This window comes from Xenopus laevis, chromosome 7S, assembly GCF_017654675.1.
Source record: "Xenopus laevis strain J_2021 chromosome 7S, Xenopus_laevis_v10.1, whole genome shotgun sequence".
Taxonomy (NCBI): Eukaryota; Metazoa; Chordata; class Amphibia; order Anura; family Pipidae; genus Xenopus; species Xenopus laevis.
The window spans coordinates 2,096,991-2,111,186 of NC_054384.1; the positions used below are offsets into that span (position 1 = coordinate 2,096,991).

The 14,196-nt window shown below is 43.1% G+C and overlaps 1 protein-coding gene across 1 annotated transcript in view; it reads right to left on the reverse strand.

Annotated features, from left to right (window-relative positions):
* Positions 1 to 14,196, reverse strand: part of afap1l2.S (actin filament associated protein 1 like 2 S homeolog) — a 39,213-nt gene that overhangs the window by 21,888 nt on the left and 3,129 nt on the right. The window contains exons 2-4 of the mRNA XM_018227235.2: positions 1,186 to 1,317; positions 997 to 1,074; positions 605 to 711 (exon numbers count right to left, since the gene is read on the reverse strand). Of these exons, the coding sequence (XP_018082724.1) occupies positions 605 to 711; positions 997 to 1,074; positions 1,186 to 1,317 (317 nt within the window). The remainder of the gene's footprint in view (positions 1 to 604; positions 712 to 996; positions 1,075 to 1,185; positions 1,318 to 14,196) is intronic.

The window sequence follows — 14,196 nt, forward strand, 5'->3', positions numbered from 1 at the left end:
CCCGAATCCCCAGCTGTGCCCTTACCCTTAAGGTCAGATTTATCAAGGGTTGAATTACTCCCATAACTTTAAAATTCGAATAAAAAAAGACCAACCGAAATTTATTTAAAAAATCAAAGTTTTTTTTGCGGGTGAATAGGTTGTATTTGATCATTCAAATCGAAGTAAGATCGTATTTGATTCAAAATATTTTCAAAAAAAACCTTAGATTTTTCAAACTTCACCAATTGAGTCCAAATGGGTTCTGGGAGGTTCCCCATAGGCTAAAACAGCAATTCAGCAGGTTTTAGACGGCGAATGGTCAAAGTCGAATTTTTAAAGAGACAGTACATTATACATTTCGATATTTGAATTTTTAAATTTTTTTCAAATTCGAATAAAATTTGGACTATGCCCTAGTCTTAGTACACAAGAATAGCTCGAAATGGATCCTTACAGGAGTCCGACCTCTTGCCCTTCTGCTGATGTTTAACTACAACTCCCACAGGCTTTATGTGACTGTAGAGGAATGTTGGGAGTTGTAGTCCAAAGCAGCTGAAGTGCTGTAGGTTGGCATCCCTGCACTACAGACAAGTGGAACAGTTATGATCGGGTTGAGACTTACTATTTTGGGAGGCGGCAGGTCTGGGAGGCTTTTCTGGGGGGGGGCCAATTGCTGTCCGGCCGTCCCGTTAGTGAGGGTCTCGTTGGATGGGGGGTCCAAGACTTGTGCTACAGGTGAAATGAATGAGACGGGGGAGATTAGTGGAATCTGGATGTTCAACTACACAGGAATCTGCAGCAGCCACAGGCCCATGGAGGATTCTGGGATTTGTAGTGTAGGACTGAACTAAACTCTTCTGACTTGTGTCCATTGAAGTCTTGGGATTTTCCCAGTCAGTATAAAATATATCCAAGAGGAACAAGAACATTAGGGTGCGATTTAGACAAATACAAGTAAAGATAAAAGCAATTATGGGGCAATGGGGACCCCAGAAATAAACACAGTGACTGTACCTTTCCCCGGTTTCCCCTGAGCCTCCTTCTTGTTTGTCTCCAGCACTTTGTTCATATAGATGTATTCCTCATCACAGCCTGGGAATAGAAAGGGGGAACGTTACCCTGGTGGAACTAATCACAACCTGCAATTGCCCCAATTATACACAAAGGGGTAAATCAATGAAAGTACTGGGGGGCCGCACTTACTGCTGTTACTCTTTATAAAGAGCTGGAGGATCTCAGACACAATCGATTTCTTCAGGACGGCGGCGCTGCTGAGATTTTCCTTATCCAGAATGAACAAGAATTCCTCCAGCTCCGACAGCAGCCGCTCCAGTCCTGCAATGGGAATGAGACCAGGAACGTTACACCAACTCCATCCAGGAATCTACTCTGCTTGTAGTTACTCTCCTTTAATATTCTGTCCAACAGCTCAGACTCATTCTATCCACCCACTGCATCATGTTTATACTGTAACATGGCAGCTCACTCATACCATACTCATTCCATATTTATTCCGTACTCATTCCACATTCATACTACTCATATCATACGCATTCCATACTCATTCCAAAGTCATACCATACTCACTCCATACTCAGTCTATACTCATACCATACTCATTCCATATTTATTCTGTACTCATTTCACATTCATACCATACTCATACCATATGCATTCCATACTCATTCCATAGTCATACCATACTCATTCCATACTCACTCCATACTCAGTCTATACTCATGCCATACTCATTCCATACTAATTTCATTCTTCTTCCGTACTCATACCATATTCATTCTATACTCATACCATACTAATTCCGTACTCATTCTATACTCATTCTACACTCATTCCATAGTTGTTCTTTACTCATTCTGTACTTATTCCATAATCATTCTATACTCACACCATACTCATTCTGAACTCATACCATATTCATACAATACTCATTCTGTACACATTCCATACTCATCCAATAATCATTCTATACTAATTTTATACTAATTCCATATTCATTCCATATTCATTCTGTACTCAAACTATACTAATTCTGTACTCATTCTATACTCATTCTGCACTCATTCCATAGTTATTCCATAAACATTTTATACTCATACCATATTCATTCCGTACTCATACCATACTCTTTCTGTACTCATTCAATACTAATTCCATATTCATTCTATACTCTTTCCATAGTTGTTCCATACTCATTCTATACTGATTCCATTCTTATCCTGTACTCATTACTTAGTTATTCTGTAATCATTTCATACTCATTCCATGCCCATTCCGTACTCATTCCATAATCATTCTATACTCATTCTGTATTCATACCATATTCATTCCATACTCATTTCATACTCATTCTATACTCATTCCATAACCATTCTGTACTCATTCCATACTCATACCATACTCATTCCATACCAACAAACCAGGCCCAGAATTATTTAGGAATATTTTTGGAAAGCAATTGAAAAGTACCAGAAATGTATATGTTTTGTAGAATTCTGTGTTTCTCGTTATATATGATTAATAACAAAAAAATTACACTTTGACAAAGAAGTTTCCAGATAATCAGGTGACGTGTAGCTGAGACTCGGTTAGGAAATAGCCGTTTCCTTCTGCTTTATGAGATCAATTCCTTATTGAGGCCCCTCAGTTGTTACAATGAGTCTGTCCAATGAGACAGAGAGACGGACAAAACCCCAAGTGACCCCAGTTGACCCTGTTGTACATAGAGCTGCTGGATCTCCAGCCAATGGTGCTTATACTTCTCATTACTCCTCATTACTCCAAGCCCCAAGCAATGTTCACACCAGGTCTACTTCTTCCCTATATATGGCCCCTAAAATGCTGGGGCCAAGGGCAGGGACCCCCCCAGGGCAGGGACCCCCCCTCTGTCCGACCCCCCCCTCTGTCCGACCCCACAAGCCTAAGAAGCTGCATACAAGTTGCCCAGGGGACCATGGGAGAATTATTGGTACCCCCTGCAGCTTTGGTTTGTTTCTACTCCAACTGCTCATTGACTTCTCACTCTCAGTACAACAGCCCAACATACATTTTATTTTAAGGACCTCAGACCCCAAACTCACAGCCGCCCAATGGCAGCACTTGTTTCCTTTCCCTTTAAGCTTTAAAGCAGAAGTTCATTTCCATATGAGACTCTCAATGAAAGAAGTGGTTTGTGGATGAGAGCTGCTTCCTGGGCTTTCTGAGGAATAGAGACAGTGCTGGGTGGGTGGGCAGAGGAGGTATCAGCAGCCAGAGAATAAAGGGAAGCTGGAGCAGGGACAGGCGGAAACTCTTCTCTAAAAATGTGTATTACTTGCACCTTGTATTACATGCACTGAGTATTACATGCACTGAGTATTAGAGATGTCGCGAACTGTTCGCCGGCGAACTTGTTCGCGCGAACATCGGGTGTTCGCGCTCGCCGGAAGTTCGCGAACGTCGCGCGACGTTCGCCATTTTGGGTTCGCCATTGTTGGCGCTTTTTTTTGCCCTCTCACCCCAGACCAGCAGGTACATGGCAGCCAATCAGGAAGCTCTCCCCTGGACCACTCCCCTTCCCTATAAAAACCGAAGCCCTGCAGCGTTTTTTCACTCTGCCTGTGTGTGCTGAAGAGATAGTGTAGGGAGAGAGCTGCTGCCTGTTAGTGATTTCAGGGACAGTTGAAAGTTTGCTGGCTAGTAATCGTTTTGATACTGCTCTGTTATTGGAGGGACAGAAGTCTGCAGGGGTTTGAGGGACATTTAAGCTTAGGTAGCTTTGCTGGCTAGTAATCTACCTTCTACTGCAGTGCTCTGTATGTAGCTGCAGTGGGCAGCTGTCCTGCTTCTGATCTCATCTGCTGACTGCTGCAATAACAGTAGTCCTTGTAAGGACTGCTTTTATTTATTTTTTTGTTGTTTTACTACTACTACTACTACTACTATAAGAGCCCAGTGCTATTAGTCTAGCAGTGTTGGGGAGTGGGACTGGTGTGCTAATCTGCTGCTCCTAGTAGTTCAGCAGCACCAACTTTAATTTTTTTTTTTAATATTCATTTTTTTTTTATTTTACTTTTTTTTATTTTACTACCGCTGTAGTAGTGTATAAGTTGACCTTTTAGGCATTATTTGCCCTGTAGGCATTTTTTGCCCAGTGTGTTATTCAACCAACTGCCATCTAGCTGTGTGACCTTGTTCACATTCTGTCTAAATATCCATAATATTACCGTCTCCAGAAAAAACACCGGAGTGACTTTTTTCAAGCAGCCATAATATATTTTACGTAATCCGTATCCACCGCTGTAGTAGTGTATACGTTGACCTTGTAGGCATTGTTTGCCCAGTTTTTTTGGCTGCAGCCACTGAAGCACAGAGGCCAGAAAAAATATGCCATATAAATGCTGAAAATAGTCATTTTTTGCCATACGTTGACTCAACGTATATGGCAAAAAATGACTATTTTCAGCATTTATATGGCATATTTTTTCTGGCAACTGTGCTTCAGTGGCTGCGACCAAAAAAACTGGGCAAACAATGCCTACAAGGTCAACGTATGGCAAAAAATGACTATTTTCAGCATTTATATGGCATATTTTTTCTGGCAACTGTGCTTCAGTGGCTGCAACCAAAAAAACTGGGCAAACAATGTCTACAAGGTCAACGTATGGCGAAAAATTACTATTTTCAGCATTTATATGGAATATTTTTTCTGGCAACTGTGCTTCAGTGGCTGCGTCCAAAAAAACTGGGCAAACAATGCCTACAAGGTCAACGTATGGCAGTTGTTTAAAGAGAACAGTAGATTACTAGCCAGCAAAGCTACCTAAGCTAAAATGTCCCTCAAATCCCTGCAGACTTCTGTCCCTCCAATACAGAGCAGTATCAAGCAGATTACTAGCCAGCAAACTTACTATCATCTGTCCCTGAAATCACTAACAGCTCTCCCCCTACACTATCTCTTCCAAGCACACACAGGCAGATTTTTCAGATACATTTTTGCCCTTGATCCCCCTCTGGCATGCCACTGTCCAGGTCGTTGCACCCTTTAAACAACTTTAAAATCATTTTTCTGGCCAGAAATGTCTTTTCTAGATGTTAAAGTTCGCCTTCCCATTGAAGTCTATGGGGTTCGCGAACCGTTCGCGAACCGCTCGCGTTTTTGCGCAAGTTCGCGAATATGTTCGCGAACTTTTTTTCCGACGTTCGCTACATCCCTACTGAGTATTACTTGCACCATGTATTACATGCACTGAGCATTACATGCACCTTGTATTACATGCACTGAGTATTACTTGCACCATGTATTACATGCACTGAGTATTACTTGCACCATGTATTACATGCACTGAGCATTACATGCACCTTGTATTACATGCACCTTGTATTACATGCACCTTGTATTACATGCACCTTGTATTACATGCACTGAGTTTTACATGCACCTTGTATCACATGCACTTAGTATTACATGCACTGAGTATTACTTGCACCTTGTATTACATGCACCTTGTATTACATGCACTGAGTATTACATGCACTGAGTATTACACGCACTGAGTATTACATGAACCTTGTATTACATGCACCTTGTATTACATGCAACTTGTATTACATGCACTGAGTTTTACATGCACCTTGTATTACATGCACCTTGTATTACATGAACCTTGTATTACATGCACCTTGTATTACATGCACTGAGTTTTACATGCACCTTGTATTACATGCACCTTGTATTACATGAACCTTGTATTACATGCACCTTGTATTACATGCACCTTGTATTACATGCACTGAGTTTTACATGCACCTTGTATCACATGCACCTTGTATTACATGCACCTTGTATTACATGCACCTTGTATTACATGAACCTTGTATTACATGCACCTTGTATTACATGCACTGAGTTTTACATGCACCTTGTATTACATGCACCTTGTATTACATGAACCTTGTATTACATGCACCTTGTATTACATGCACCTTGTATTACATGCACTGAGTTTTACATGCACCTTGTATCACATGCACCTTGTATTACATGCACTGAGTATGACACAACCCCAACATCCCCCAATCCACGACAATAACCCAAATCCAACAACACCCCCCAATAGGGATGTAGCGAACTGTTCGCCGGCGAACTTGTTCGCGCGAACTTCGACCGTTCGCGTCCGCCGAATGTTCGCGAACGTCGCGCGACTTTCGCATTTTGAGTTCGCGTTCGATTCGAATACAAATCGTTCGACCATTCGACCATTCGAATTCCTTCGACCGCTAAAAATCGAACGATTTCCATTCGTTCGAACGATTGTAAGCATTCGATCGAATGAAAAGCATTCGATCGAATGCTTCGATCGTTCGATTCGAATGAAAATCGTTCGATCGAACGATTAAAATCCTTCGATCGTTCGAATCGAACTATTTTAGCGGGTGTTCGAAGTTCGCGAACACCAAATCGGCAGTTCGCTACATCCCTACCCCCCAACTCTAACCCCCATAGACAGACAGACAGACACGGCGCTTCCACACTGGGTCCTGTATTGACAATGAGCCTCTCGCTGACACTCATTAAGGAAAGGGTTAAGGAGATTTTTCCGCTGTTTCTTCCTATTACAGGAAGTTGTTGGGATTCTAAATGGAGAGAGAGAAGAAACATTCCAAACATTCCCCATTCTCCGTGTCTCTTTCCCACAGAGAGAGGGGCCCCCAGGGCACAGCGTCTGACTCAGGGGGGGCAGGGACCCCAATATCAACTGGTTGAGCCCGGGGGGGGGGGCTCTGTGGCACCTGAAACCTGAAGAGAAGCTCAAACGAAACCTTTAGGAAAACCAATATATTTGCTGTTGACTAATGAAATATTGGACTAATTGATCTTTGGACTTTTGGGGTAAGGCCCCCACATATGAGCAATACCCCCCCTTTGTTTTGAAGCAACGGGGCTGGAGGGGGGAGTTTAAATGTTTGTTCATTATTTGTGTTGTTCATATGACAAAGGGTATTGTCCAAAACACACAATAACACAACAAATAAACACTAATTGCAACAAAGACCTGCTGTCACTTCAGCTATCCTCCAGTTTTGCAGTTACAATCTGAGGTCCCTATCACATTCCCATCAGTCCCTGCCCCAGTGAGTTTACAATCTAAGGTCCCTATCACATTCCCATCAGGCATTACCCCAGTGAGCTTACAATCTAAGGTCCCCATCAATTCCCATCAGTCCCTGCCCCAGTGAGCTTACAATCTAAGGTCATTATCACATTCCCATCAGTCCCTGCCCCAGTGAGCTTACAATCTAAGGTCCCTATTACATTCCCATCAGTCCCTGCCCCAGTGAGCTTACAATCTAAGGTCCCTATCACATTCCCATCAGTCCCTGCCCCAGTGAGCTTACAATCTAAGGTCCCTATCACATTCCCATCAGTCCCTGCCCCAGTGAGTTTACAATCTAAGATCTCTATCACATTCCCATCAGTCCCTGCCCCAGTGATCTTACAATCTAAGGTCATTATCACATTCCCATCAGTCCCTGCCCCAGAGAGTTTACAATCTAAGGTCATTATCACATTCCCATCAGTCCCTGCCCCAGTGAGCTTACAATCTAAGGTCCTCATCACATTCACATCAGTCCCTGCCCCAGTGAGTTTACAATCTAAGGTCCCTATCACATTCCCAATATAAGGGCCCTATCAAATTTCCATCAGTCCCTGCCCCAGGGATCGTATAATCCTTAAGATTATAGGGATTAAAATATAATTCTATGAATGTAGTTGCTGTTGGAATATTGGAAGCAGAATATGTCTTGATGTCTATATTCTCTGTACTTCTGGTTGTGACTCCTGAAACAAAGTAGCAGAAATCAGCAGATTAACAGACACAGAGAAGAACCGACTCTTGTTACATTGTTTGAAGTCAAGTAACTACTGTGAACATTATAAATGAAATTAGTGGCCCAGCCTCCCCCCAAAAATGTTTTCCCCTTCACCCCCACGTGAGACTGCAGGTCATGGGGGGCATCCCCTATATAGAGGCATCGGACCCTGTAGTTACACCACTGAGGATACTTAGTATTACCCTTATCTCTATTGAAATGGGGGAGCCAATACCTGGCTGCACTAAAGACTGAATCATATGTGTAACACGCATGTTCCATGTATGGGGGGGGGGCGCTGGGTTTCTTTCACTTCCCTTTGCTCATGGAACTTTCATAAAGTGACTTTCAGTTTGGAAGATCCTCTATCTATTTCTGCTCCCCAGACACACGTTTATAGGTCGTGGCTGAAAGTATCTGCCCCTTTAAATCGATAGCAAACGCACATTGAGCGTAAAGGGGAACTTAATCCAAAAACACATTCTGGCCACACAATAAGCTCCACCTCTGGAAGAGGAACCCCTGTTAATACAGAAAAATGCCAGTGGGGGGCTGTTTCATATACGAACCCCCAATACTACCGGGAACATTTGTCATTGTGACGCTGGAGTGAGAGACAGATATAACCAGAGGAGAGCGTGTTTTCCCATTATAACAAATACACATTATTATAATTATTACTATTATTATTATTATTAATATTATTATTATTATTATTATAACTGACCCCACTTGCGGCTGCACAAAGAGGAAACAAACGCTGCCCAGAATTGGGGAAATGTGCGAAATGAAGCGTCTTCAAAATTATTCCGAAAGTGACACTGATGCTGCCGAGTGCCGACCCCAGAGACCAACAGGCCCCATGATGAGGGTCTCGTTAATTCAATTAATCTTAAACCGTTTCCTTACAGCCAATCACTGTGCAGCGATTCTCTCTCTATTATTAGCCAAGGCTTTGGACATGTGGAAATGAGATTCACCAGAATTCAAAGTCTTATCAGCAGCTACAGGAAAAGATTAACCCCTCACCTGCTGGAGAGAGCACTTGCTCAACAACACACACAAGATTAACCCCTCACCTGCTGGAGAGAGCACTTGCACAACAAAATAAACATGGGTTAACCCCTCACCTGCTGGAGAGAGCACATGCACAACAACACACAAAGAGATTATCCCCAGAGCATTCGTAAAACAAGATACACAGAAATTAACCCCACGTCTGCTGGAGACAGCTCTGCACAAGAACATACACAAAGGTTATTATTCCCACTCCTGCCAGAAAGAGCACCTGCACAACAAGAGACACAGAAATTAACCCCCATGCCTGCTGGAGGGAGCACTTGCACAACAACATTGACAGCTTTTAACCCAATGCTGGCTGGAGAGAGTGTCTGCTCAAGCGAGGGGGTATTGAGGCATTCAGGGAATTACTGATAAATCCCATGAAATTGATATATGTAGGACTATCGCAACCCCCAGGCAATTCTTTCAATGTTCAGGTTTTATATTTTCCTACAATTTATATTTTTTTAGGTCAAACAAACCAAAAATTCTCTACAAAAAAGCACTTCTACCTGGAACGCCATGAACCATAACATTTGTAAGAGCAAATTGTCATTTTAGAATGAAGCTGCCCACAAAAACTCGATGCTCAGTGATTTGGTGACAATATACCAAATTGGGACCCTCGTCATCTATTCTGAGCATTTGATTGGAGAACAGTCAAAAAGGGCTTTATATCCTATTGGTGATTGTGGGAGGCCTCAGCCAATAATTCCCTGGTACTTCTTGTGCTATCCAATCAGCTCATCTCCAACAGCAGCCAACCAGATCTGCGCAATTGCCCCACATGGGTGACCAAGTTGGATTAAAGCATATTGTTCAGCCATTGGACCAATTAGATCTTATGAAATGGTCTGTGGGTCCTTTAAAGGAATTGGCACAGAATGTTACACCCTTGTTCTTTGCTTCATTTCTGTTTATTTATCAAACTGATAAAATGTTGCTTTGAAGCAATTTCCTTCCCTTCATGTGGAGGGAAATGTAAGTTCTATTGATGACAAATGGCAGCCAATTGGATCATAAGAAGAATCATTTTTAGCCAATCAGAGCATTCGAATGGATATGGGCTACAACAAGCCGGATCATTAGAAAACTCAAAGAACTACAGCAGTGACCCCCAACCAGTGGCTCTGGGACAACATGTTGATCTCCGAACCCTTGGATGTTGCTCCCAGTGGCCTCAAAGCAGGAGCTTATTTTTTAATTCCAGGTTTGGAGGCAAGTTTTGGTGCATAAAAAATATTTGTCCTGCAAAACAGAGTCTCCTGTAAGTGCCAGTCCTCATAGGGGCTACTGATAACCAATCACAGGCCATAATTGGCAGCCCAGGGTTTTATCATGTGTTGCTCTTGAGCCTTTTCTAATATTTGAATGTGGCTCATTGGTAAAAAAAGGGTTGGGGACCCCTGAACATTCACAGAGCTGGACCAATCAGAGCATTATCATTGTAATTCATTAATAGAAGCAGCATCACAACGAATATGTTTCCCCACAATCTATTATGGAACTACAACTCCCAGCATCATCAATTTTCCAGCTGGATGTTCTATCCCAGAATTCCTGTACCTCCACTTCTCTAAGCCTGGGATTCACCCTCATTACTGACTTCCCATTGACCCTGTGTCTCAAGTTGGGGCCCATGACCTTCCAGCAGCCCCTAGACCAGGGGGGGAGGGTAAATGATTTCTCTCATATAGGCAGATATAATGCCCAGCAGGTGTACAGACATATAGACATATATCAGCCCCACTCAGATTTGTTTTTCATCATTTAATCTGTTGAAGTTACACCTCATCCCATTGGCTCTGAATCCTGGTGAGCTCAGCAAAGTCGCAGCCCATTTAATGTCCATGTGACACGGCGCATTCCGCTCCGGTACTTATTTCAGGGGGAATTTTGGCAGGTGCACTTTCACTTTTGCAGATTTGTCTAAACTCCAGCCAGAGAGCAGATCCATTGTCATCTGAGGAACACTTGCTAAAAACACATGTTCTACATCCAACCTTCCAGTCTCCAGAACACCAAGAACGGACAGAACTTTGAATGCCAGAATTCCCTGGTTGGATTTCCAGTCTACAAACCAAAACAGTCTGGTTCTTCTATATAAACATAAGTATTAATCCCGGTGCAACACCTAAATAAGACCTGGTGCAACCAACTGCCTTCACCAGTCACACAATTCATTGGAGTCAACCTATGAACAATGACAATGTCTCATTCTCTTATAACAAACACAATACACTTAGTTCTGGACGGTCCTTAGACTTTGTTAGAGAACATACCTGACCAACCAGCATCATATACACCAAGGAGTTATCAAAACAAATCCAGTATAACATTTTGGAGAAGCATTGACCAAACTAAAAATATCCCAAACCTTAAGCATGACCAGAAAAGCCACCAAAAGGCCAGTGGCAGCCAGAGAGATGCTCAGCTGAGATGGAAGATTCATGGAACAACAAGGTGGGCTTTGTGAGTGGTGAGAAGGAAGCCAAACATGAAAGTTCTCTGGTCTGATAGGACACTACATATGAACTTTGCTCATCATCCAAAGAACACAGGGTGAAGCATTCTGGTTGGTGGTGGCATCATGTTGTGGACATGACCTTTGTTGGAAGGGAGTGAGAAACTGCTCAGGACTGGGGACAAGATGGATCCAAGAGAAGAAGCTGTTTGAGTTGGAAACTTACCTGACTTTGGGGAAGAGACTCACCCTCCTGTAGAACATCAACCAAAACACTCAGGACATAAACCAAAACACACAGTCAAATCCAAGAACCTGAATGTCCTGCAATGACCCAGTCAAAGCAACCTCAATCCAACTGAGAAGCAGCAACAAGTTTTAACAAATGCTGCTCGTCAACATTCCCCAGCCAATTCCGGGTTGTTACACTACAGAATGCAGAAAAGTCCAAGGGGGTGGGGGTGAATACTTTGGCCAGGCACTGCAGTTTGGCTTGTGGTTTCTTATAAGTGTCCAGTATAAAGAGGATGAAGTGGCAGTTGAAGGAACAAACCCTCTCCGACTCCTGCCAGTTGGGTTTCTATGAAAGAGAGGCTGAGTTTGATGTTGGTTCTAAGGTTCTGCTCCAATTACAGGGCTGAACAATGGTGCAAAGGGGAAACACAACTTGGGTAATGTTCCTTCTGCACAAGGAGATCAGTCTCTTCTTCATGCACCAAACTGACATAGAAATCCCTGTGGTGTAGGGGCTGAGTGGATGCTGGGAGTAGCTGGGAGTTGGGTGGCCACAAGATGGACCTTACACTAGGATACTAACGGTCATTGACCATGTGTAACAGAGATTTTCCAATCAAGTCAGGGGCCCCTCAACATACAGGGACAGTGAATATCACCCTTTCTTGCAGCAATTGGAGGTCTCTGGGCACGGGGATTGCAATCTACAAGGCCAATAAAGTCGAATAGTGCAGGGTTTATAGACGACAAACTGACAAGTCCCAGACAGACAAACAAGGGCATTCGGCCCCTGCACCCGTTGGACAATTAGCCACATTGTGCACTAGAAAACCACGGCTGCAATTATCTGGCCATGTAAATATGAACTGGACAATGAAATGGGCCATTTATACTTATTACTGGGATCTTCTCATTCAGAGCAGCGAGTCGGAGGCAACAATAAACCTTTTCATTTCTACTTCATGGACTTCTCTGGGCACGGAGGGCTGACAATCACTTGTTTGTGCCAGAGTCGGTGGAAGGCAGAATGGAAATGCAGTTGCTGCGAAGCCTTTAACCCTTGACAGTTGATGCAATGGGATTTTAGAGGTGAGGCCCCTGTGTCCCCAGGGTCCCTTCTATGATGTCACTACACTGACCCCCCAGGAGCCCCAGTTTTAGGAAGAGGAAGGTCAGACTGGGGGCATCTCACTCTGTGCAGATTTGGGGCACAGAAACATAACAATCCACCTCTGTATGTGATACATTAGGAGCCAGAATCCTCTCACCTCTTCTAAATAATTATATTTATTTGTATTTTGTTTGTATTTTTAAATAAAGCTACAGATGTTTTGTACAGAATATTTTAGATTTTTGTGCAAGGAGGAAAGAAACTAAGAGATGTCAGTCTTCAACCCATTTTATACCAACCCTCTCTTCTGATCCCAACGGTACCAATGTCCACACCAAACCAGTGACTTGTTATTACCTCAATCATTGCTTGGAACCAATCGGAATCTCAGCTGCCATAAAGCAGGACAGGACTGCTGCTTACAATGGGGATCAGATAGGATCTGTGCAGCCACTGGGACAGAATGTTCTGTTATACAGATAGCTAGAATCTCAGCTGCCATAAAGCAGGACAGGACTGCTGCTTACAATGGGGATCAGATAGGATCTGTGCAGCCACTGGGACAGAATGTTCTGTTATACAGATAGCTAGAATCTCAGCTGCCATAAAGCAGGACAGGACTGCTGCTTACAATGGGGATCAGATAGGATCTGTGTTATAATGATACAAATATAGGGAAATGCTGATAAGATCAGAACTACAGGGAGGTCACTTCAGGGCCGTGTGGGGTTTTCCAATTAGTTTGAGGTTTCACAGCAGCAGCACATTTATAGGAAGGGGGGGGGGGGCTCATTGCTGTTGCTGAACTATAAAAACCTGAGGAAGAGAATTTCCCAAAAATAAATTACTAAGGAATCTCGGGACCCAGTCATTTGGGGCTGTTCCTTTCTAAATGCCGGAAGGGCAGAGACAGAAACAATAGGGTTTGTGCAGCACATGGGGAGAAGTTCCGCCCAACACTCCTAAAAATAATGTTTAATTTCACTTGAGAAGGAACTGGGCCGAGACTCAGAACAATCTGTGTTTTTTCATGGGCTGCTCCTGCGAGAGAGAACAATCGGTGAGAGGAACCTCCCTGAGTTTATTTACCCTGAACTAATGGGAAGAACAATGAGTTTGACTTTCTAGGGGCTCTGGGGGCTATTTATAAAGAGCTGGTGATAAACACGTCTTTTATATTCCCACATTATAGGGACACTAAACACACAATAGTATTCCTGCTGAATTGTGCTTAGTACAGGGAATACCTATGTACCATAGTTTTATGGGATCTCTCTGTACAGACTATGAGCAAACTTAGGGGCTGTTCCTGCTGAATTGTGCTTAGTACAGGGAATACCTATGCTGCCATAGTTTTATGGGATCTCTCAGTACAGACTATGAGTAAACTTAGGGACTGTTCCTGCTGAATTGTGCTTAGTACAGGGAATACCTATGCTGCCATAGTTTTATGGGATCTCTCAGTACAGAC